This window comes from Aquila chrysaetos, chromosome 16, assembly GCF_900496995.4.
Source record: "Aquila chrysaetos chrysaetos chromosome 16, bAquChr1.4, whole genome shotgun sequence".
Taxonomy (NCBI): domain Eukaryota; kingdom Metazoa; phylum Chordata; class Aves; order Accipitriformes; family Accipitridae; genus Aquila; species Aquila chrysaetos.
This window is the reverse complement of record NC_044019.1, coordinates 4,183,635-4,209,865: the sequence shown is the minus strand read 5'-3', so window position 1 is coordinate 4,209,865 and position 26,231 is coordinate 4,183,635. Positions and strand designations below refer to the sequence as shown.

General features: G+C 44.4%; 1 protein-coding gene across 1 annotated transcript in view; it reads right to left on the bottom strand.

Moving 5' to 3' along the window:
* Positions 1-26,231, bottom strand: part of MAN1C1 (mannosidase alpha class 1C member 1) — a 68,582-nt gene that overhangs the window by 13,858 nt on the left and 28,493 nt on the right. The window contains exons 4-7 of the mRNA XM_030038842.2: positions 9,323-9,438; positions 7,056-7,136; positions 4,738-4,832; positions 227-350 (exon numbers count right to left, since the gene is read on the bottom strand). Of these exons, the coding sequence (XP_029894702.1) occupies positions 227-350; positions 4,738-4,832; positions 7,056-7,136; positions 9,323-9,438 (416 nt within the window). The remainder of the gene's footprint in view (positions 1-226; positions 351-4,737; positions 4,833-7,055; positions 7,137-9,322; positions 9,439-26,231) is intronic.

The window sequence follows — 26,231 nt, the reverse complement described above, 5'->3', positions numbered from 1 at the left end:
AGGATGCTCTGAGGCCTGGCGACCTCTGCAGTCTGCAAGGCACAGGTTTCTGAACCCGCGTCCCGCTCTGGAAAGTTTCTCCTCTGGTGAGTTGTACTGGTATTGGGAAGAAGGAACACTTTGCTGCCACATTGTCTGCTGCAGGCAGACGAAAGTGCTGCTCTGCTCCAGCACCTCAGGAGTATGAAAAGACCAAACACTAAAGACCAAATTGGGAAGTACTTGCCTTTTCTGCAAACACCGGATTGCCAGAGAGCTCCGAGAGGTGCAGGAATTCTAAGTGCAAGGTACCAAATTCTGCTAAGATGCTGCTTCCAGCAGATGCCCAACCCCAACTCCAACTCATGCCACTGCAAGGAGAGAAAAGGGAGTCTTCATTGCCAGGAAAACACAGCCAAAGCCTGAGGTCCCCCCATCGCCCCAGATCCTGCCTTTGCTATGTGCATGCGCTGCACACCAGGTCTCAACGGGGGCCGTGTAAAGGACATACATAGATTTTTATGACTCTCACATGGAACAGGATGGAGCAGTAGTTTTACAGAGGATTGTTTAGGATAGGGCAAACACATGGACGGCACATACTGGGAAACTGCATTTTTTGTGGGAGAGTAATCCCTCCCAAACAGATCAGCTTAAAGCAAACTTTGGAAGAACACCGACAACCTGCCCTACACAAGATACTTTGGGATAAAATGTGTCTGTAAGTTGCCTAGGCTGAACTCTCGCTTCTCAAATGCCCCACAAGTCCAACAAGTCTCCTATTTTATGGAGAATCCAGACTGTCCCTAAGCACCTTGTTTCAACAAGATCTCACGCTCTTTATGTACACTTGACGCTGACACTCCCAGCATGTGCTTGCTTGCAAGGGGATACAGCAACATCAGTGCTAGGGGAAAGATGCCACTGGGCAAACCTGACTGTAATGCAAAAAAAAAAAGGGACTCTTAACAACTGCACAAGACAAATCTGACTCTGAAAGCACCCCACTGGTGCTCATCTCATGCGCCTTGCAAGAATAGGAGGGCCAGCATAAAACTACAGAAGGTGGCAAACACTACCTGAAGAAGCCAGTTATACAAAGTGCCTCTGCCCCTACTTTTGATGTACTGGGATCCCTTCTCAGTTTCTGTTTGTCTCCCCTCACCCTGCCAAATCCATGCAAAGGGCAAAAGGGCAGGGATAGATAGAAATCATCCTTGGAGAAGAGCTAGGAGCCAATTCTGGGCATAAGGAGGGCATCACTTCTCTCTTAAATCTGAAAGAAAACTACCCAAAGGACATGGCAGGATAGAGGCTCTTCCAAGCACTAACAGCCTCACCCTTGGATTTGGTTTTATGTTCAACTACTTCCTTCTTGTATCCCACTGCTACAGATTACAGCTCTGTGCCTCTCTGAAATCTACACAGACATGAAAATGCCCTACATCCTTAAGCCTTGGTCCCCAAACAGCCTCTGCAGGTGCTGGCCCAGGGAAGCTTGGCTGAGCCATCTCAGAAGTGACGTGGCTTTGATTTTCACGTCTCTCTGCGAGCGCTGTTTGCGGTTGATACTGATGAGGTAACAGGTTTCCAGTGATAGGGGGGGCGGGGGTAACACTAGATGGCGCCTGAGAGGATTAGAAGAAAGAGAGGAGGAGAAAAATAAAAAGAGGAGGGTGAAAAAAAGTTTCCCCTCCATGTGATATACAGAAAACCATTTCAGGTCCAGAGCTGTTTGTTTCGCCTCCAGACAAAAAGAGCCATTAGATAAGCAATATGTTCATGCTGTTTCAAATTGCTCAGTCACTGCCAAACGTCAGCCTTCCCTGCAAACTGTCAGGAGGCTGTATCACCAAGCTTTTCATTTGAAAACACTGTATGCAGCTAAAATGGGTACCCCAATAACATTGAGTGTTTATGGCAGAGACCTCCCTGTGCAGGCAGAAAGGTCCTCCAGTCTGACCAGGTTAATGTTGATATTAATACAGCATTGGACATATCTGCTGAACCTGGCAGCAGCTGGCCCTGGGATTGGTGTGCTAAACAATCCCATGGTGTTCTCATATCTATAAAGAGTCAATTACTTTTTCTTTATTTACTGCACTGAAGGGAGTTGTAACAAATACGATCTCACAAACAGAAACTGCCTTCTGAGCTAGTTCAAATGAGGAGTGCTTGGAAGCAGCCAAATAGGGCCGTGTTTGTTGTGACAGCAGCTATGTGGGGTCACAGCAGCCGACACAACCCTTCCCCGGGAACTTCCGTCCCAAACGCACAGCCAGGCCCTGCCTGCAAGGACCGTGCTGCCAGGAATCCAAGCTCTGGGTTACAAATCACAGCAAAACTCAAGGAGAGGTGGTCTGGAGGAAACAGAGTATGTCTGCAATGTGTCCCTGGGTTAAAGAGCAGCCTGAAATGACCCCCTGCAGGAAAACATTTTTTCAGCATTACAGACTGGACAAACTGGGTCTTCACAGCTGGCCTGTTTTATAACATCTCAGATGAAACTAGCCTTTAAAAGACCTTGGTCTTCAAGACAAAAGAAAATGCCCAGAGCTCGCTCTATCCACCAGAGAAGTGGGTCTTCCTTAAACACTGTCCAGTGCAAGCATGGACTGAAAATGGTTGCATCATCTTCCCTCACAGAGATCCAAAGCAGCAAAACAGTGCCAAGTCAAGAAAGAGACCAGGAGAGGACGACAAAGCAAAATCTGGAGGTGCAGAGGGTTTAGGGGAGATGTGAAGGAAAGCAGGGGCCAGGGACCTGGAACAGGAGGCATGGGGAGAGAAATCACAGTGCAACACAGAGGCAGAGAGCACAGAGTAGCAGCTTGAGAAGACAATGTACTCTAGGACCTGGCAGACAACGTGGCAGTTGGACCAGCAGGATGGAAAACAAGCTGTGTGAGATATGATACAGTGCCTCTGTGAAAACAGAAGGCCACAGGGAAGCACATCAGCAGAGAGGGGACACAAGAGGAAAAGGTGGTGTGAGGCGATAGGAAGAGATAAAGCCAGTTGGCTATGGAAAGAGCTGGGAGGGGTGGGTGTCTTTGTACTTGGGTCCTCAAAAATGTATATGCAGAATTGACTTAATGCCAGCTTTTGTTTGTTTCAAATTTCTGAATGTCATTTTTAACCCAGCCCCCAAGCTACCACCAACAAAAGCCTACACATGCTGCAAGACTCTCCTCTGTTTGAGATGATGAGGTCTCTCTGGAATTAGCACATCCTTGCAAAAGCAGAATTGGAGAGAGAATTCCTTCTTGCAAAACTCTTCTGGGCTTTGATTTGGCCCTGACATTTGGGTCAGCATGCCCTCACAGCATCACCTCACTCTCTTCTGCTTCTACTTCCACACGCTATCTCACACTGAATAACTCCCTTCCCCTTTGGGTTTACAGCCTTTGGCTGTTCATTATGTTCCTGCAGTAGTCAGACTACAGATTTAGCTTGCTTCATCCTTGCTCCTAAATCAATTGATACTCCGAGCCCTCACAGAAGTTTCATGGCCCTGAAGCCAGAGCTCAAGCCAGTAATATGGGTTCTGGATTGTGGGCTCAGTGTTATTTTGATTTTCTTTGCTCTTAGTCAAGGTCATCAGCAAAACATTTTGGGAATGTCTAGGCAGACACAGTCTGTTTCAATTGTCTTCACAAAGGGCAGGGGAGGGTTTGGCATTTCTGTGAAAGGTTAGTCTATGCGGAGTCTTTATCAGCCACAGAGGAAGCAGAATGTCTCTTCTGTAAAAAGACACAATTAAAGTTGTGGTGGTGGCTCAAATTTTCACTGGGATCACGTACAGGTAAGACAACTGAAGGGTGACAGTGATATTTGAGCAATGGATCAGTGTGAGCCAAACATTTTAAAGTCTTGCACTTCACAGAGACATGAGCCAAAGAAGAGATTTGGGCTAAGAGACGAATTATGATTTTCATGGCTGCTGCTCTGAGTTTTGCAAGAGGTGAGGACGAAAGGCTTTTGTTAACCCACATTTCCTGCTGTCTCTGTTTCAGTCGGCATGCAGCTTTTACCCTGGGGGATTTGTTTGTAGGCATCAAAATGAGCCAATGAGCCCTTTTTGGCAGGGAACGCTGTCTACTAGCAAGAATCAGACACTGGGAGTCCAGCCCCCAGGTTTGTATCTGTTTGCCGAGAGACCTTCAGCAAGGTATTTAACCCAGCTGCCTCAAATCTCCCCTCCAGCATGAGAACACCACCTACCTGACATGAAATGTTGTGGCTCTAAGTGAAGGATACACACCTGGCTGAGTGCTGCTGGCAGGGAGAAAACTAGAGGATCTGTATAATCCCCCCTTTCTAGCAGCAAAACTGTCAGCCGGTCCCATCCAGTTCCTTTCCCAATTTTTCCAAACATGGAGCTTGAATAAATTCACATGCATCTAGTTGGGCACACTGCAAAAATACAGAGCACTGCGTGCTACGTGCAGACTACAAATAACCTTTCAAAGAAAATGAGAGCGAGGAAAATGCTATTGCAGCAGGGAGCCCTGCCAAGAGGTAGAGGAAGAAACTGCGGATAGCCCAAAATTAATAAAACACAGCTGGGTTTAACTTGAGTCACCTGCAATCTCTGCCAAGGCACCTCTTGGTTTTGAGTTGGCAAAACAAATGACCTCGAAGAATCTGCACTAGAGGGGGGCACCTCTGAGGAACTGCTGCTGTTCCTGCTTGAATCCTGGTCTTTTACAAACATTCAGTAATAAAATGACATGCTTGTAAGGACGTGTGTCTTGCCTGCCCAGATTTATGACGCCACGTGGGATACCAGTGGGGGTGTTAAAAGCTGGCAAAAGTTTCTCTCCAAGTTCCAGAGCTTTACTCTTGAACACCTGTTAAAAGAAGAAGAGAGGATAAATATTTGATGGACTGCTTGTGAATACTAGTCACACTGGATTCTTTCAAATCCACTTTTTCAAACACACCATTATAAAAAACTAAAACTGCTGCACCATAAGAATCTCCTGTTTCAGGTATGCTGCTGCCCTAGTTCCACTGCACGATAGATCTGAACCAAAAGTCATGCTGAACTTTGGTATCTATCTGAATGTCCTCTAAAAATCTACATTAAACCAGTCCCAAGTCCCCTGCCAAACCATCAGCCTGGATGAGAGCAGCCAGAGCTGCAGAGCTCAGAACACCTCAAATACCTCAGCAGCAAATTTCTGTGATCTGAACTGATACAAAGACTACTCTTTGGGGATAAATTCTTCCCTTTTCCCAGGGTGGCAGAGGACAGAGGGAGGTGAAATGACTGAATTAAAATCAGAAGAAATCTTTCTAGGGTGAAGCATTGTTAGATTTACAACATGGGTTTGCCTAGCTTGTGTCATCTCCTGTTGTAAAAAACCCATGATTTCCAATGAACAATCTTTTACTTGCAACTCTTTTCCAGGAAGGATTCACAGTTTCATGGCTAAGCTGCTCCTTTTCCATTTGTAATGCCTCAGTTCTGGGCTTTCAAATCAAATTATAGCTTATGGTGGCTTGCAGTACAAAGCCACCATACACAATTATTTTGGGACAAACTGATACAAGCACTAATCTTTGCTCCAGAGATTAGTCCTGATCAAGGGAAGCCTGTAAGTGACTTAGGAGATAAAGCACAAGCCTTTTACCTCTAGCCCCCCTCCACCAGCCCAAGCTGTCATAGTAGTTCTCAGAAAGCAGGAATTTATTGCTCTAAAAATACAGCACTGAGGAAACCTGAGCTCTCCTGTGGGCTTGCAGACCTTTGATACACTCACAAGGAGATAGGGGTTTGGTTCAGAAGGGAAAGCAAGAGACAAGGACTTGATTTTTGCCTTTCAGCCTGGTGACACTGACTGGGTATGAGACAGGCACTGCCCTGGCTGCTGAGCACCACTGCTGACTGCACTTCAAGAGGTCACTGCTGGAGTTTTATGGTTTAATGTGGTTTCTTTTTGCTCTGTTGATCTGAAGCCTGTTGAAGTTGTGACTGAGACAGGCCCTGAGTTGGGGCACTGAGTCTTTGAGAGTTTTCCCTGGAGGGAAATCACAGAGAGAAGTCATTCCTGGAACTCATTTAAAATGCAACTAAAGTAACAGAGCTGCTCCTGTGACTCCACGGATCAATGGTGCCACTATGCAGTGATGAGCCATCCCATCCTATTATGGTGGACAGCACCCAGCCACGGTCACTGTATGGCATGAAAGCTAAGTTCTCATTTAAGAGCCAGTCTTCCAGTTCCTTCACTCACAGAACTCCCCCTTGAATCAGACTTTCTGCTCGCCTAAGACTTCCAGGGCAAAGGAATAATCTCTTCATCTCTCTACAACCAGCTGTAAAATTCCAGTCCAGTCACATTACAAAACAGATTATGGCATTAAGCCCTGGCCTCTGCTGGGCTGGAGAGAAAGAAGGAAAGCGAAGCGAGAGCCTCCTGCTTTAGCCAGGACTCCTGGGGGATGGGAGCATCCACTGAACAGGTGCTCTACCACACTGCAGGAGAGGCTGTGACACCTAGCCCACATCTACTGGTCAAGGAGACATTTTGTGGAGCTGTATCACCTTGTCACATGAGTTGGCAGGATGCGGGTACCCTGCCCTGGCAGTTTGCCACCCTCCTTTCCGGTACCCCAGGGCACTTTATCTTAGAAACTACTGCTATGGAGAGACTGGCCAAGTAGAGTTTGGAGCACTTGTCACTAACCAGTTGCCCTCCTTAGTCCGAGGCAGAATCTGGAATGATGTTTGATGAAATATTGCCTATGTTTAGAATACAAAGGAACAAGTACAAAGATCACTGCAAATGGCATTTCACTGGGGAGCAATGTGTCCAACCAAAACCATGTCTTGCTAGAATTGCCCACAGGAGAAAAGATCTTTGCAAATGAGCCATGCACGGTGTGTGCAAGGTAATTATGCGAGACTTAATTAAAAGAACATTAGTGGCATTTCGATATTCATAAAAATGATAGGTTTAGCCTGTTGTTATGTAGGGATTATCTGATGCTCAGAGAAAAGCTGCTGGAGAACCCTTTCAGTTCATTATTGGTGACTACGTGAGACATGCAGAGCTGCTGAAACAAACCTCTTCTCCAGTTAAGTAGTATGCAGCCAACAGTCCTCCAATATAGCGGATGTTCACCTCAAACAAGGATGCTTCTCCATTCTGAAAATACATAATGATATACTTGACTGCAAAGTCTCCACACACAAATGGCAGCTAAGGGGAACAGATTGTAGGCAGATACTTAAGTCTCCCAGTCCTCACCCACAGTGTAACACAGCTTTTTGTCTAAGATCTCACAGCACTTTATTTGCTCTACAGTGACAGGTGGAGCTTGAAGGGAAGAGAAACACCCAAATTGGTCATTTATCACCAGCTGACAATATGTAAATCAGTTAGGGCAGATGTATTGTCCATTCATCCAACCCCATCTTGGGTTATGCCTTGCAAAAAGCTGTGAGTTAGTTTAGGGCAAAAATTTGCCCCTTGAAATGTTTTATTTAAAGAGAAAATTGTACAGACACATAGAAAAATTACTTTCTCCATTTTCGTGTGAAGAGGGCACTGCATTAGCTAGACGTAATGCACTTCCCGCATTAGCTAGATATTTTCTGTCATTCAAAGACTCACCCCAGTCTGCAGGCTCAGAGAGGACCACAGCCAAGAGGGTGCCTGTCATGGGCGTGCTTACGGAAAGACAAACTGTGTGTTGTCCATGTGCCCCCCCACCACAGACAGCAGACACAGATGGATATGGTTCACTGAATCGCTCAAGAACCCACTCACCTGGAACAAGTTTTGCTCTACCTACTCAGCTGATGATCAGCAAATGTCAAAACGATTGCATTCAAAATGTGCCTTTAAAAAATACATGCTCCTGGCCATTGAATCTGCATGATAAATGATTCCTACCCTCACGCAAATGCATAAAGCCAAAAACCAGAAAGATCTTCCACCAACAGAACACTTTCAGTGAGCAAAGGGGCACTTGAACCTCTGCACTAGCCTGCCCCTTCCAAATACCTGCAGGTTACAAATCAGAGCAAGTGCTTTCTTGAGATGGTGACTGAAATTGCATGAGACAGATCACAGCACTCAGCTTCAAACAGAGCTTGTGGGCCTTGGAGTCCCTGCCTCACTTTTCTGGACTATTAAGAGTTCCTTGTATAGAGCCAATTTTTAATTAATTTCCCTCCTTCTCTCCCTCTGCTGTGCTTTCTGACTCCACCGATCAATCCACAGCATTCATTCTTGTCTTTGCAGATCAATCTATTCTGCAGGCCAAGATTAAAAGCTTTTATGAAATCCAGATAAATTATCTCCCAGTTGATTTTGTCCCTTGTTTATCGATTCAGTAACATACTGAGAGCATTCACCAAATTTATCAGATGTGGTCTTCCTTTTATGAATATATGAATGCCAGTTGTGCCCTCCCAAAGGATGCTTTTCTATAAAGGCAGCTGCATGCATTGTTCCCATGGGGAGAACTGTTTTTTGCAACAGGCAGCTAGGCTGGCATTAAAAAAAAAGTTTAAACTGCACTCTGGTTTTAACATTCTCCATATGCCACTGATGAGATCCCATCAGCTCTCCCACAAGAAATGCAAGAGCTGGCTTGGAGACCAACAGTCAGAGCTAAGGCAAGGGGCCCCGGCCACAAAGTGAGATAAAGGACAGCATCCTTCATTTGATAGCACTGCAAGGCATGTGTTGCATCCAGAGTCCCAGCAAGTCTAACATTAGCTCTAAGAAGTGGCTAGGAAAGCCTCAGGGGCCACAGACAGCAAGGATCTCTGGCCATCTTGAGATGACGCCCTTTGTTCCAAATCTAGGCTCGCTATGTGCTCCGACTTTGCTGCCCAGGTGCCACGTTTCCACTGCAAAAGTCCCAGCAATGACATACCAACAAAGGGCCCAGTCAAGGAGATCAGCATTTTCAATCTTAATCTATAGCATGTAAGAAGAAAACTTGTCTTATCACAGGCAGACAGTGAGCTCAGATGAAACAAAACTTCCTTGGAGTATCCAATAATTTACAGCTGGTTTTATAACCCAGACCAAACACAAAAAACATTAAACACTGAATCTCATTTTCAGCTAGACACTGGGAGTCTGATCTGGTGGCCCCTTGCTGGAACCCTGTGCCATGTATAGGCAGAAGGTGGGGTGAATCATCACAGTAGTCCCTGTGGCCTTAAAAAAAAAAAAAATCAGAGTTGAGTGGTTTCTTCCCCCACAGACTTCATAGTTCCCCTCCCCAAATGACTCTTACAGAAGACTGTGATCAGAACTGGCCAAACACGCAGCATTTCGGTGACACACGCGGGCATTCCCAGTAACTGACTCACCACATTCAAGTCAAAGCTTTTCTCCACCCACTTCTTTGCTTCTTGGAATTCCTCCTCGAGTTCCATGATGTACAGAGTATCTAAGGCGTCTACCACCGTAGCTCCTCGAAGGCCTCCTGCATTTCAAACAGAACAGCATGATGAAGCCCCATTCATGCAGTCTTTGGTTCTAAATCAATCTGCAGGAGCTGGGACAGGAAGCAGCTTCCAGTCCCAATACTGGGGATGTTTGGATGGGATCCAGACTGGCCATGGACTAGGCTGAGATCTGCTAACAGGACTAGTGAGCTCTGCTACCCAAAATGGGCTGATTTGGAGAGGCCCAATTTTCAAAGGCCTGACACTTCTGAAAGAATACCCCCAAGGAACAGCTCAAGGTCCACACTGTAAGCCACTAGTCATGACTGCAAGCCTTGGCCTTGTTTTCCAGTCTTGTCTTGGCCAAAATGGTTAGGCAATTCCACCCCTAATCTTTGTTCAGCTGTAAACCTAAATTCAGCCTCTTTCTAAGCCAGTTACAAGCATAACCCTCTTCTAAGTGAGAGAATTGTATTTTTATTGTGCAAGAGCATCCAAGACAGGACTTTGATCATTCTGCCCTGATGCAATGTTTGTTATCTGGGGCACAAAGTACTTTTACACCATGCCATGACCCAGGGTTTCCCGCTACCAGCATATATACAAAACACAGCCTCATCTGGCAGCAGAGAGACCAGAAACTAATCTCAATGAATCCTGAACAGAGAGTGGGTGACTCTAGGGACAGCTCCCTTCCTTTGGCTAACAGAACAGTCCCTGTGAGCATGCTCACCGTTCTCCAGCAGATGGCAATGGGACACATGCAGATGAAGCAAATGCCACCCAAGTACTTGGACCAAGGACCAAGCATGTCATTCATGTAAAAAAATTGCATGCCAAGCGTTGTCTTACACAAATGGACTATAGGAGAACTTCCAGTGAGACAGAATGATGTGGCATGCCATGCCACGAAAACTATGCAGGATATGTAGACAGACAATCTTGTAGCAGTTGAGATTAAATGAAACTAGAGATGTTAACAACCCTGGGTTTGGAACATCTCAGTGCTGGAGTTTCATTTCTGTTAGGTTTCCCTAAAAGTATTCCTAACACGGAAAAGCAAAGGGTATGAAGCACATTGTGACTCAAACCCCTTTGTGCTTAAATTACAAAGGCCATTGCTTCCCTGGGTAACTCAGCAAACTCAAATCCTCATGTGGAGGATTCCAGTTTGGAATCATCATCAGCCATCCCTCTGCAGATGTAACACACCAGGGACATAGGCGTGAAGCTGCCTCTATATTGCCATCAGCAATCTGCATGTGCAGCCCCCCCCCCCCGCCACTGCTCAGTTGCAGCCACATTCCTACCCACCCCCTGATGGTCAGACCTCTTGGAGTCTCTGGCAGCAACGATGCTTGGATGAGGTTCAGGTTTTGTTTCTGCAGGAGAAACTGCTTGTACCGGCTCTGTCCCTATCATCTCCCTTTCCAGTGTAACCACAAAGACTCACACGCGCTGCTTATGCCCAGAGGTTTTCCCGAGACATATTTCTATTTGGCTCAGGTCAGTTCCTTCTTCTCACTAACAGACTTTAAAATACTACCCCAAATTCCCCCAGCTTTCCCAGCCTTTTATTGCATGCTCAGATTGGCTTGGCACTTTTGTAATACCTTCAGTGTTACTTCAATTCTAGTTCTGCTTAAGAGAGGAAAACCCAGCTGGATGCACTGTCAAGGAACTACTGCAGAGGAAAGAGGAAGGCAAAGGTGAGTCATGTGTCATGAACCTTAAGACTTTGGTCTTTTCTTATTAAGGAAAAAAAGTGACCATGTCTGAAGTACATCATACCTTTTCCTCAGAGAAGTGCTCAGATCCACCAATTTCATACAAGGCTCACTTATGCTTTCAGCATTCCTCTCCCGTAAGAAAGGCATCTTGCCTTATTTTGTTGATGTTACAAGATTGCAGTTTTGACACTTTTCAGCCAGTCAGCACATCATTGCTTTAATGAAAACCCAACCAAGACTTTACTGCTCAACTACAGATTGCTGGCTTTCGGATGCTGTCTGCATCAAAAACAGGGGCTGTGGAAAAGGGATGAAGGCAGTAAAGACAGCCTCTAGAAATCCATTTATTCCTGCAGGCTTGCAAAATTATCATCTAACTGGAGCTATCTCTGAGAGTGCAATAGATGGAGTCAAACAGCCACTAGATCAACTGGTGGGTTCTAAAAAACAGCTGAGCTGATGTTTGTATGGCATGTTTTCCAAAAGCAGTCACCATGAAAAACAACATCATCGCAGTCAGAGCTGCTTTTATCAACCTTAATGATTCTTCAATATTAACGATTATGTGATTTTTATACACTTTCCTATTAGCAAGGAGAGACATACCAGCTCAGAGCAACACGGACGCAGGCAAAACGTTTTAAAAAGAGAAGGAAGGGCAATGCCTCCTGAGGCACAGCCCATTACTGTGATATTCTGAAAGTAACACTAACAGGCTTGATTTAATTTGATGATATAATCCACAAAGCCTTTCATAATCTGCAGAGAGACAATGAGAAGAGTTGGATTTGCTCAAACTAAACAGAGACAAAGAGACAATAAAGTTACAATTTTCTGGGATGATTAATTGAAGTGAAAAATATTGCTTGAATTCACAGAGCCTTTTATGTTTTTAGCAAGTAAGGCCTTTAAATACATGAATTGCATCAGGGATTAGGAACATGCTTGGATCTTTGCTAAAGCATAGCTCGGAGTTGCTTAGCTTTCCTCCCCTGTATTTGACAAAGTGGAGGGCAAACCTTGCTTCCCTGCTGGTTTGTCTTCGTGTTATTTTAAACATTTGTTTTAAATATTCCCCTAAACACTCTGTATCTGAAGAACCGCAGGCTGTGTGTTTTGTACAAGGGTCTTGTCAATGTTTTCTTTCTTCTGCACCAGCTTTGAAGCAATTGCAAAATGCATGGCTGACTTTTTCCTGCAGCTAACGAAGTCTATCGCAATACTAAGAGCTACCGTGTCAGCTTCAGCCGTCTCACAAGTGTGATAAAAAAGAACCTCCTTCCCCTCCACAACTATGCAAAGAGCAAACCAGGCATCAGGACTTTGCTGGTGCGACTGTCACTTGCCAGGACAGAGAGCACATCTAGGAAGGACATTGACCCCCCTGTGCACACTGGCATGTTACTTCTTTGCTACAGGAGCATCTTCCTTCCTGCTCAATTTGCTTCATCAGATCATGACAGAGTTTGTGATACAATGTCCAATGGCTCTGATTATACTCAGCTGTCAAAAGATGGTGCTATACGTACCCTAGCATGTTTATTACAATATATATGCACCCATTTATAAAGGTGGTGATATTTGCTTGACATGCTGCTTTTGAGAGATGTTAAAAAATAATCACCTTTCCACATCTACACATTATAATGTGAGGGATATAATCAAAGGGGAAGCAGCTTCGAAAGGAAAAGTAATCAAAACCCACTCTGTCACTTTTGACTCTTGCAGACACTCCCCTCTCTAAATTACTGGTTTCAGCCTCATTGTACTCTCTCTGAGGGAGCTTTAAAGTAGAAACCAAGAAACCCTCAAAAGAAACCCTTCTGAAAGTACCCAGAAATGGTAGCAATGACTTTTAAGCAGGACTCCATGTCTGAGATTCTACCTGTCTCCACTAATCTAAGGCCCTGTGCACTATGAAAAGCTCCCCCTGATCCTGCTGCAAAACTGGCTTGGAGTGGGGATACACCTCTCTTGGATGAGGCAATGTCACTTCACTGATGGCCAAAAGGGGAGGTGTGTCTATTGGACACAGCTCTGTGATCCCCACCAGCTCCTACAGTGCCCAGTGAGAGTCCACGGCCATTCTGAATGGGAAAGAGGAACCCTCCACTGGGAGCAGTGGGAAGAACTGGGACCTCAGGCAGAACTCAGGGATGCTTGTCTAGGGGCATTTCTAACTGAAGGACTTCATGGCAGCTCTTGTGACAGCAAGTGCAGGGCCTCTGCCTGGAGTTTCATCTGTGAGAGAACAGCAGCACACCAGAAGCAGCAGCTCATGGTAGCAATACAAAGGTTCATCTCTTCTTGAGCTGAAGGAGGGCCTGTACCACCCCGTCCCAAGCCACAAGTGTATTTGCTCTTTTGTGCATAAGAAGAATGGAGACATCCATGTAGGCAACAAGGCTGCTCTGTTCCTACTTCCACCCACCCAGAGGAACAAGCATCCATCCGCTCGCTTGTGAACACTGCCGCAGAAATCACTAACAAATGTAACATTAATTAACATAATTCTTGTGAAAGGTGCTGAATGGAGCACTCCAGAGAGAGGAGATGGCATTGTATGCACACTGTACTCCCACAGCCTCAGTGGGACGTGCTTTAATGCCAGTCTGGAGGAACAAGACCATTCAAGCAATAGTCTCAGAAGGGCCTTAATGAGAATTAATGGTAGCGCTATCTCTAAAAACCACAGATAAAGCCCACAGCAGCTTGTTCTAGTCTGGGGTAGCTAATCTGAATAGAAGGCCTCATCCTCTTCTCCTATCCCTGACTCATCCCTGCTGCCTGCTAGCTTAGGGGTTCATTGTAGCCACTTGCCGCAAGAGTTTCAATTCCAAAGGCTCATTAGGAGGTTTAATGTGCGCTCACCGGGCCAGAGGGGGAACACTTTGGAAGACATATGCCAATCTCAACAACCAAAGGAACTAAAAGGTACAAAAGCCTGCCAGGCTACCCGGGGAGCTGCCAGCCAGGCTCCTCCTGCCAGGCAAAGGGCAGCCCTCTCTGAACCCGCTGCAGAGCACAGGGCAGAAGAGAAGAGCTGCCACTGCAGCCTGGGGCTCCTCTGACCCCAACACAAGGTATCGACTGTGAGCCCATGGACTATGGCCAAGAAGTGACAGATATGTGGTCCCAATCACAAGCTGAATGAGGATTGTAAAGGGTGAAAAGCTCCAAGTCAGGCAAGTGGGGAACCTATGAGTAACAGATGGGTCCCCTGGCACATGCACAAGATTCACCCATTTGCACATGTCCCATGGCCCTGCTCTCCTTCAGCATCCTGGCAAGCTAGCGCGTGGAGGAGAAAAGGGAACAGCTTTCTTCTCAACATATAGTTTAAAGGGAGGCCATGAGGGCTGATCAAAGGTGGAGAATATCTACCCTACCACCTGCCAAACATGTAAGGGCTAATTAAGGCTTGAAAAGCACTGCAAAACACCAAGCAGAGACTAAGTATAACTGTGGTAACAATCACAACTGCTGCTGCATCTGTGAACTTCCTTTTAGCTACCCATTATCTGCAAATCAAACCCACCAATTTAGGCAGAAACAGGCCAATCAAACATACCAGCATCAGGTACACAACAGAAACTGCACGTTTGATCATTAGTAGAGCAGTGAGAGTTTACATCTGACTTGCTGAAGCCTTCATGAGCCACCAAATCCACATGTGAAATTCAACTGATGTGAACACTTTGCATTTGCTCACATTTACAACCCAGGCTTGCCTGGGAATAGCAAGGGATGACCACAAGTTGTATTGGGCTAGAACATTGATCCAGGCATTGCTCACACAGCACAGCTGAACTCCCCTATTAGAAAGGGCCCAGAGGACAGGATTACATTTTTTACAAAGTAGGATGATCTACTGAGCAAAAGACAAAGTCTTCACACCAAAGAATTGCCTTTTATCAGGAGACTGTGACATTATCTTGGTTTTAGCTCTCCTTCAGTCTCTGTAGGAGCTACACAGAACAGAAGACAGTCATGTCAGAGAAAGCCACAACTTTTCATACAGCTTCTTGCAGCTAAGGTCAAAACCTTCACCTTGATATAACCTCTGCCTCTAGCCTCTGCACCTTGCATGCAGACAATAGCAAGCTGAGATGCACATTACTGGGTAGATTTTTCTTTAACAGGAACTACATGACTGAGGAGTGAGCAGGGACTGAAGGAAAGGACAAAAATTAGGAAAGGAAAGGGAAGAGGGACAGAACCAGACTGTGAAGAAAGAAAAGTGAAAAACAAAGAGACTTCAGAGCACTTGCAAGAGCATCCAGGATATTTTCAATGCATTCCCTTGGCACCAGAAAATAGATTGTGGTTTTTGCTGCGCTTAGAAAACGGCTTGTCTTCGCCTGCTCTGCTCCTGCTCTATCAGTTCAAACTGCTAAAGTGTTGCCCATAACCAAGGAAATCTATCAGCCTTCTGGGCCGTGGAGCCTGAGCCTCCTGCCATCTTTTCAGCCTATCCAGCTGCCATTGAAACAAAGCCCCATCACACTCCTTCCAGAGGGAACAAGGCCTGGGGTCTGTCAGCTGCTCTAATAAGGTGTCAGTGACTCACTGACAAGAGAAGAGACAATAGTTAGGCAACAGAGTGACTCACTGGTAACAACGAACGATTCATTTACCTTCATCCTACTTCAGAGGGTTTACATTAAGTAGGATGCAGAATAGCAGGCCCAAAGAGAAGGGACAGCCAGTACAGCAGCTTGCATTTCAGGGCCTCTCTCCAGAATCTCATGAAAAACCCTTGCATGCTCTCTATACCAGCTCACACAGGTGAACCAAGCCCTCACTCTTCCTTCTGGCTTTTCCAGCTCCATTCCTACAAAGTCCGACCAGCTCTCCTACCTGATGGGTATCACTTTTTGGGATCAAAGAGCACTCCTTTGTCAAAATCAGTTTTGTATTGGTTTGGGTTGGTTTTTTTTGCTTTGTTTTGGTTTTTTTTTTTTTGTGGGAAGTTACTTGGGCTTTAGGAAGGAATTTTGGCCAAAATGGAATACCTCCTTGGGGTAAGGTATTTACAGGCTAGGGATCTACCTGCTCAAGTCCTTTTGCTACCAGACTTAGCACACAGACCTGCACCTGCTACTCTCAATGGCTAAACAAGTGGCCTAACCCAGGACATATTCAGCCTCCATAGCTTAGCAAATGTTTGATTTTCCAGACAAAGTGGAGCAGCTGTGATGGGAGGGACAGAGAGAGTTGCCTTCCCTCACTCCCCTCTTCCCAAAATAGCCAACTTGGAGTATCATAGGCCAGATATGAGACTTGAAGGGCTCCCAGCTGCAAGTCTGTCCCTTGAGAGTCTTTAAAAAAGCTGTAAAAGTGATGCTTCAGCAAATGAGTAGCTAAGAGTGGGGTCTTTAATAGCCCTCTTCCTTAGGAAGGAGAAATGCCTTTCACCAACAGCTTTGCCTAACTCCCACAGCCACTCTGTGTCTGGGGAGCCACTAAGCACGATGGTTTGCAGGTGTGTGATCTAAAGTGCTGCTGCCCTGCTGCAAAGCCAAAATGGCACATACATCACATGCAATGAGGCAGTCTCCCTGTCTCAACTCTAACCAGCTTTGCTATCTAGGTACAAGGAATAATGATGAATTTAGTGTGTGCCTAGATGCACTGCCTTTGCAATGATGGAAATGGTGCAAGGATTCCCAAGCAGTAGGAGACAGAAGAATCTTCACCAGCTTTTCAACACTATCTCCCTGACATCAGGGTTTAGCTCGAATAAAATTCTTCTTTGTGCCACATCACCTGCGTTTAGAGCGCCACGTACCCCTGCTATTGCTATTATGCTGCTGTTATGAATTGTCTGTCACAGAGATGGATGGAAGCCCAAACTAACCTCACCAACACACCTATTCAGCAGGCAGTGCCAAAGCACTAGAGCAAGCAGAGAGGTTAAGGAATATCGCCTCTAATGTCACGGAGACTAAGACCCAGGGGGCCTGGTCCTGCCATTTGGCAAACAATCCTTTATGAAGTTTCTCAGTGAACAGAAACCAAATCCTTCATTTTCAACAAAGCCATTTAAAAAATCTGTACAGTAATGCATTGTGCCAACGCTTAAAATGAACAGCACAAGTCATTAGGAAGCTATCATACTTAATCTTGCATATAGCAGGACTGTTTAAATGCTACAGAACAGAGAGTTTCAAATAGCTTTTTGCTAACTTTAATAACCAAGTTTACAACTGAAAGGCAAGAGCGAAAGGGGGAGGAATTTAGATCAGTGCAATGTAAACCTAGATCAAAAATGAAAGGTCTTGACTCCCACTGTTCTTATGTCAAATCATATTTGTCAAAACAAAAATTAGTGCTGAAATCTTGTTTGGAATAAAAATTAGGATGCAGTTTCTATGAAACATGACGAACATGTTAACTGTTGAGGCACAAAAGACTCCAGTTGTTACTGGTTATTTATCTTCACCTCTTGGGGTGCAGGCGATGCAGGGCAAAACAAGAACTGAAAACACTGAGATCCCTTCTTCTGGTTATGCTGGTACTGAAGGCTTCAAAAGATTGAACTGGCTTTGATTAAAATCAGTGCCTTGTTAAAACAGGAGTTTGAAAAGCGACCATCTCCGAGTGCTGCTTTTCTTGTTCTTTTTGGTTTTTTTTTTCTCATTTATAGTGCTTGGAGACCAGACTGAACTTTTGACATTTATCCAGAGATTTGTGCGAGAAGCCTGGGAGCTGGCTGAGACCACGTCACCAGACAGCTTCTGGGTAGTGGCATACTGTCGAGTTCTGGGGGAAATCTACACAGAGACTTTTTACATAGCTCAGGATAATCTTGGCAACAAAGTAACCTGTGAAAATCACTGCACAGTTTCTTGAAAAATCTGCTCTGCAGCGAAGATTTGCCAGTCCTCTCTGCAGAGCACTCTGGATCGGGCAGAACAAGTGGTTGGGAGCCTGGAACTCCTGAGATAGGATCTGGCTTTAGACTAGAGCTCCCTGCCCCGCTCTGGACCTTAGCTTCTTCTGCCAGCAAAAAAGCAGGAGGCATCTTCCTCCAAGTTTAAAAAGAAAAAGAGTTTAAATTAAGATAACGTGCTGGTTAGAGAAATAAAACGATTTAAAAATCCATATTCAGGCAAAGTGCTGCAGCACGATGACCAAAGTTTTAGCCTATTCTACTCAGTACCAGTTACAGCAAGACAAGAAACAAGAGTCAATAGACAGCAAGGCACACGCTACCCCTCTGACACTAAGCAAACAGCCCCTTGTGTACTGGCCTGTTGCCTAGTCAGCTGCTGTCTCACCATCTCCATCGATCACATTAGTTTATCCACCATCATCTGACCTGGTATTTCTGTCTGTTCATCCTAAGCACCTTGCACTAGCCATTCATCTCCCCTCTGGAATGGCATTGCTGACTGCGCAAAAACATTCCCACCAGTTTATTTTTTAACTTTTCCTTTCATAATTGTCCTCTAGCACGGAAACCTTGCACTAGGTATCAGTACTGGAAGACAAACTCCAGTTCCAGAAGATATTCTCAAGTAGAAAGACAATCTGCTCACATTACAAGTAGGACTAGGACAGGGTTGGTCCTATTTGTTCAGCTGACACAAATTAAACAGAAAATCCAAATGAAACTAGGAAACAGGTTACAGGCCTTTTCAGGAAGAAAGAAAATTTCTCAGTTAAGTCTTCACAATTGTATCATTACAACCTGGTCCTTCAGCTGCCTATGAATGGTACCTACATTCTGCAGATGAAGCCTGCAAAGCCAACACCACCAGACTTGAGTTACAGCCTTGCCACTGTGCCTTATTTATTGAGGTCTTTGTCTGTGAACCTGATAGCTGTAACACAGAGTAACTTCATTCCCTTTATTTAACGTAAACTAAACAAATTACATCTGAACAACAAGGTAGCAGCAGAGAGAGATAAAGGCGACAAAAAAGTAGTCCAAGAATTAGAAAAGATCTATTTCTTTTTTTATCAGCACATTCTCCTGCAGACTGGAAAAAAAAAAGTCCATTAACTTTTGAGCAACCTCATTTTTCTTTGCTTTCCAAATAAACCACTGCACCTACACTTCAGGGACTTCATCAGAAAACACTTCATATCCAAGGTTATTTTCCTGTCGTCTTCTTATTAATCTTCCTCATTCTCCTCTCCAGATATTGGTCAAAAGTCACACCCCAAATACTCTCCACCCCACACATACTCCCCTGATGTACAGAGCAGGGGGTGACTACGCAGAAGAGCAGAACCCACCTTACAGAGCCCGTGGCTTCCAGCAGCTCACAGGCAGTTTCCGTGGGCAGCTCTGTCCTCTGCTCCCCTTCCAACCTCAGCTGTGAGCAGCCATCGATGGAGGTCTTGGGGCAACATGCGGGGCACTGCCGTGGCTTCCAGCTCACTAACTGCACTAGTTCTGGCTCGCTTCAGATTCTGCCTCTCCCTGGTGCTTGTCCTTCCCTGCAGCAGGGGCAACACACATGGCGGGGATACTGTGCCAAGCCCCCGCAGATCCCAACAAACCAGCCTCCATCACCCCAAGATACAAACCACCCTTGATTTCAGTTTATGTTGACGTGTCACACCTCGTCTCTTCTACTTCGTGATTCCTGATAGATTTAGCTCTGGAAGCTGACAGAATGATGACCCTGCTTTGTAGGCTACCAACTGGCTACTAATCTCTTCAGCTATCAATTATCTAATCTTGGAGATGCTAATTTTCTTGCAGTTCTGGAAGGAATACTTAGTGGATTCATCAGAAACCTATGCATTTTACTAGATGCAGGGCATCACTCAAGACAATGCCGAGATTACCTAAATCAACTCAAAACCTAGTCCTGTACACTGTAGGGTGGATAATGTCACACTTGCCCCAACTAAGGAAAGGTCAAAGTGCTGATCATTCCCTGAAAAGATGCTTAGAAACAAGAGAGCAACTAATCCTGGAGCATGTGGCTTGGAAGAAGCAAAGCCTATGGTACATTAGACTGTGCAAAGAGTCTAAAAGAGAACACCACCTTGAAAGAGCCATCTGCCAAATAAGGATGACCCACTGCCCACCTAAAGGCAAGGAATTTTGAAGACTGGCATTAAGAAGATGGCCCAAACATCTGGCCCACAAGATAGCTCAGTCTGTTTTTCATTGTCAACAGGAGCGATCTTCCGAGTTCACGGCAAGTGATAATGAATCACAGTTCCACCTGCACTACACAATGGGTGTTAGCATATGTGCTGCACAGTTTCTAGGTAAATCTGGCACCACAGAGAAGCATCTTGAAGTGTTGGCTTTTAGGCTGCTATGATCAAATTTAATACAGAATGTGTTCCAGCTGGGGAAGAAATAGCTTTTTTGGATTACAAACCACTCATGTTTTTCAAATATCAATTTCCCCTGAAGAATTAAGCCTATCATTCAAACTGAACTAGCAGTGGCAGCTCTCCCCTGAACAAGTGATGGGTGAGAGAGAGAAAAAGAGAGCTCATGCTCATTTAGGAATGTGGCAAAGTAGACTGTGTTTGGAGGAGATCAGGCTGGTGGGAACAGGTTAGCAATATTCTTATTATGCACTGGAAAAAAAAGAAAAGAAAGGTGTTAAGCATAAAAATGAATTGCTTGTCACAGTAACAGCCCTTCAGATAGTTACTTCCTTCAGTGGAAGGGAAGAAAAGATATATGATAAGCACCTATTGCCAACTGATTCTTAAGTATTTAATACTTGGCAGCAGCTCCCCAGTTTAATCCTCTTTTCCCCAGTTTATTCAACCATCTTTCATCATTTAGCGATCCTCCAACAACAGGCACTGTCCCGTCACTGCATGACTCCAAACCTCCTGGAGCTCAAATCAAACTGTTTCTATTTGAAAGTGTCATAGAGGAGGAAGCCGTTTGACTGAGCCTCAGGAACACAATCCTTGATACAGGAGAGATACTGCAAATCCACACTGCACATGTATCCAATCCGTTTCCCATGACACACAGATTCTATTGCAGGCAGACTATGTCGGCTATGGAGAGCTCAGCAGAAAATTGAAAGCAATAATCATTCAAATGCTCCTTCGGGAAAGAGGTTTTCTCCTTTGTTTGGGCAACAGGGCTCAGATGTCAGTGAAGCAGAGGTAATTACTTCTGGCAAAGACAGGTAATTTGACAAGCAAGGAGTAATTCTGGGAGGAACAGTTCAAGAAGGTTAAGCAGAAGACAACAGCAGCAATACTGGTGGGGCAAAATACTGCTGGTCTCTCCTCTTCTAGATGTTTGAAATTAATTTTAGACTGGTTAAAGGTAATCTGATTATATACTATTTATTGCTTCTTCACATACCTCCTTGAGGACTTGCATCATTTCATGTGAGGGGTCCCAACAGGCCTATTAAAACAAACACACACATCCTACTGGCAACTATTATCCATGGACTCCGAGAGACACAGGTAACATTTAATGAGCAGAGACTGCTAATTCATCTTAGAATTCAAAGGAGAGATGCTTCATTATAATAATCAGGAAGAAGGTGCCCTTCTATCTTCCAAACACACTTCCCCAAAAGTGGCTGTGGCAGATGTGTTATGACAGCACAGGAGAGAGATGCAGCTTGTAACTCTAGGTGGCATTTTTCCCTCAGCAGATAAGATACGCTCTGAAGGGGCTTTGCAGAACAGACAGTGCATTCTACTTTGGGTTATAAAACTGCTCATCCCTGACGTGGTTTTATCTATAGTCCAGACAAGCAAACATCACCTCCCATAGCGTGTTCACAGAAATGATCTGGTCCTTAACACAAGCCCAGGTTTGAGAGCAGAATTCAGAGATACAGGAATGAAACTACCCTTTGCCTCAAAATAAAGTTAATGGGATTAATTATGCTGTTTGGTATGCAACAGAATGGAGGAGCTGGGCCTGGACACCTGCTATCAATCCAGATACTGCTAAGCACTCAAGTTACTGCTCATGAGCTGAGCTAAGATGCCTAATAATCAACAATGAAAGAATCTAAATACGTTTTATTTGTGAATGCAGTGGGTCAGGAGAATGCAAATGGTCCATTACCATGTCTCAGCTGATGAGCAGGAACACATTAAGCCATGGTAACTCCATCACTTGGAACCATCTGTCCATATTCTTCCTTTTCTCTCCTGTATTGTTAAAAGTCACACCAACAAGACCCTGGCTGAAAGACTCCAAATGCTCTCCAGTACGTTGCTTGACAGGATTAGATATCAAAATAATCTTAGCAAATTCGGAAAATAGTCTGAAATAACCAGGATGCAATTCAATAAGGACACACAATGTATTTCACCCTGAGGGAAGAACAACGAACCACGAAGCATAAGGAATAAATGGTTAGACAGCACTCTGCAGAAAATGATACCGAGGCTACAGCAGATCACAAATTCAGCTCAAATCAACAATGTTGTAATGTTGCAAAAAGGAGCAAACCCCCACCCCAGGATGGGTAAATAGTGTGTGTCACCTCCAAGACATGAAAGGGCTCTTGCACTCCACTCTGCACTGGCAACGCTTCAGCCAGGACAGAGAGTTCACTTCAAGAAACATTTGGCTCATCTGGAGACTTCAGAGGGGAGCAACAGCACTGAGAAGGCGGCCATAGCATGTGACCTACAATTAAAGCTGGAAAGGTCTGGGGTTGCTCAGCCTTGAGGGGAGAAGACTGAAGGGAACTTGGCAACATTTTGCAAAGACACAAAGAGATGCTGCAAAGAGTAAGATGGTAAACCATTCTCCACATCCACAGGGAGAGGCCAAGAAGTCACAGCTTAACTTTCCACAGGAGAGTGAGGTCAGACACCAGTACAAGCTTTAAAACTGTAAAGCACTGAAGCAGAATGCCTGCGATGACTTTCCAACATGGGGTAGCTTAGGGATGGCTTAAGAAGGGAAGGACTAAATGACTTCTCACTGTTCCTTTTTTATTCTGATTACTCACTAAGGTGAATGAGAATTGCAGGTCTCCAAAAAGCCCCATGAAGTTGCCCCTTGGAGATGCACCAAAGTGATTCTGAGGAAAGGAAGTGCTACGTAAAATGCTGTCTGATGGCTCGATTCCCTGCAAACCCCCAAAGCTACCTTAGTGACAGAGTACATCACAGTTACAATTTTGGATGTACACAGAAGTCAGGAAATTAAAAATGCTGGTTCCCACAGCAACCAGGATGCAGCCTGCCAAGAGAGAAGGAATGTTCTAGCCTAGTTAAAAGGTGTTAATTTTAATGCCTGAAGGCGACTTCCACTTCCAGATGCCTGAAGAAGGCCTCGGTGAAGTCAATGAAAGCTCTCTGCTCTCACGTATGGGAAAAACTTGATCCTCAGTTTCTTTGTTTCTGAATTATCTGCTCTTGCTTGCAGAACACAGCACAGATTTGAGTTTGAAAATTAAGATGAGGATGAGAGACAGAAAAATCAAGGCTGCTGCGAAGACCATCACAACGAATGCTGTCATCTTGGACCACACTATACTTTAGTATTTGCATAATTTGTGCTTTCCCATCCTCCAGCTCTGTGAAGAAATGATATCCCTATGTAATCGTGTATTCAGATAGAAGCACTGTGGCGAGAAATAGGCGTAACTTAGGTGTTCTTAATTGCATGTTTGTATCAGAGCAAGGATATTATGGGTATATTGAAATTGGTATGGAAACAACCTCTGTCTTTAGAACTTTCTCTTGAAACACCTTCATTTTCCTGCACTGAGTTTTTTCTCCTTTTTTCTTTTGGGAGCTGCATACAAAGTGTGTTAGGGTGCAGTAGATTTTTTGAGAATAAAACATCAGAAGAAGGATGAACAATTTTACTAAGTCCAAAAAAATCCTCCCCATTTTTCACACTGATGCCTCAAGCAAAGGCTAAGGGATTTTCTTGAACTTCCAAAAAATTCTCTCTAGAGACAAGAACAATCCTGAGAGGCTAAAAGAGAGTATTTTTTAAAAGTATAAAGGTCTTCAAATGACAAATGCCTACCACAATATTCTGAACACACAGATCCAACCTTGAAACCAGTGACAAATCTGAAAGTTGACGTCCTATGGGATGATGTTAAACCTACTGATTAAGTGAGATAAGAGACTTCTCTCGTCCCAAAAGGCAGCAGAGATGAAAAAAAAAAAAATCGGAAACAAGTACCTGGAGAAATTATAGAAAAGGAAATTCTGTAGCAGGAGCCATTTGAAATGCAATCTCCTGAAGGTGAATAGAAAAATGTCAAAATCTAACACTAATCCAGATGAATATCCAATGAGATACATAATGAAGGTGGCAAGAAACTTCAGCAGTAGCACAAGAAGAGATATGATAATGCAGTTAAGTTCTAAATGTGAAATCTAACACAGCAAAGCCAGTTCTGAACCTGCCTAATCTCTTCAGAAGTTTCAAGAGTGGAAAAGGAGTGAATTAAAAACAAAGAAGATAAGTGGGCTTTTTGCTACACAGTTTATAGCTACCCATCTCCTCTGAATAAACAAGGAAAAGCTAAATACAGAGGGATAAAGATAGGAAAACCAGAAGTCTCAAGATACTTCCAACATAAAAAGGCATAGCTAAAAGTACATTTTTAAAATCTTCTTAACTTGCTCTGCCTTTTTACATTGTTTCTGGTAGTGCATGTCTGCAGGTGGGTTTGTGGTTGCAGCAGCAATAACATAAAGCATCTGACTGCAAATGGTGGCTAGAAGACAAACGGCCCTCAGCATTTCTAGAAGATATAATTCTGACCAAAGCAGAGGTATTTGTGTAGTCAGGAGCTTCAAGGTTGGTATTCAACTCTGTATATTCTGTGTTGTTATCAAGTCAACACAGAGGGGTGCCATTAAGATTCTTGGAGTGGATGCTGGATGTTAGTTCAAGCCAGTTGGAAGTGCCAAACCTCCAACTCAGCTTTTGCTGTGGAGTTGCCACAACGCCTCCGTAATCCAGAGAAGAATCGGTGAGCAGTCCAACTACACCCACTCTCAGTTGGATGCCTTTTAATCACACGCTCAATATCTCTGAAGATTAGACAATTATTTCCGCATAATTAGTGTCCGGAATGAGGCACAAACAACATCCATAACGGGGTCATTAAAAAAAAAAAAATAAAAAAAGAAGAAAAAAGCTTAAAGACTAGTTCACTGTATTTTGAAATACAGTCCCCAGAGTCTGAAAAAAGGGAAAAAAAATAGTTATAGCCTGGATTGTTCCCCTGTCTACATGGTAACGGGGCTGCTCATGCGTGGCTTGCTTCCTCCACACCGCTGTATGTTCCACTCCTCAGCATCTTGAAAACAGGTCTCAAAGAACGCTCTCTAGTCACAACATCTCAACAAAATTTTCTTTCTTTTTCTGCTTTCATTTGCTACTTTAATGGCTGTTTTTCTAATTTTTTTTTGTTTCCTTCTCCTCCATTTTGCTGTGCAAAGCAGTTCTGACAAATCCCAAGACACTCTCCTACTTTTAGGCCTCATTAAACTCAAAACTGTTCAGGGTCAATGGAAAGTTCATGAAACTCATGAGGAAGCCTGGGATGATTAATGCTTTTACACTGAGATAATGTGAAGTTTGCCCGGTTTCCTGCTAAAGACAGGCTCAGACCAAACCCTTGCTGTCCAATCTTTGCAGCTGTCCTATCTAAAAGGCTGAACGCAGAGAGACACTGGAACGTGCATCTGTGCTTTGCATCTTAGGCCAAGGCTGTTCTCCACTGAATTTTCTGAGTTTGCTTTTTGTTTTGCAAGATGTAAATCTCAGCTGAGGGGAGATTAATCTATTCGGTTCAAATAAATTTTTTTCAAGAATTCCTGCCACAGTGGAGCTGATCAGGTCTAGCTCAGGCCCAGAATAAGGGCTTTGATAGCAAAGGTGTTTGAAGAAGGCCCTAGGCCACTATATGAGACACTAATAGTTTTTTTTCTGTTTAAACTTTTTAAATGAGTATTTCAAGCTGACAAGTTACTCACCTGTCAGCTGAGCCACTGTAATAAGCTTAAATCTCTCTGTGTGAGGTTTAGGGTTCAGTGGAGCCCTGATGTTTGAGCTAATGCTTGAAACAGCACATTTAAAGGAAGCCACCATTCTCAGCATGACCCAAGGTGAAAGCAGAGTGGGAACAGATCTCCTGCAGTAT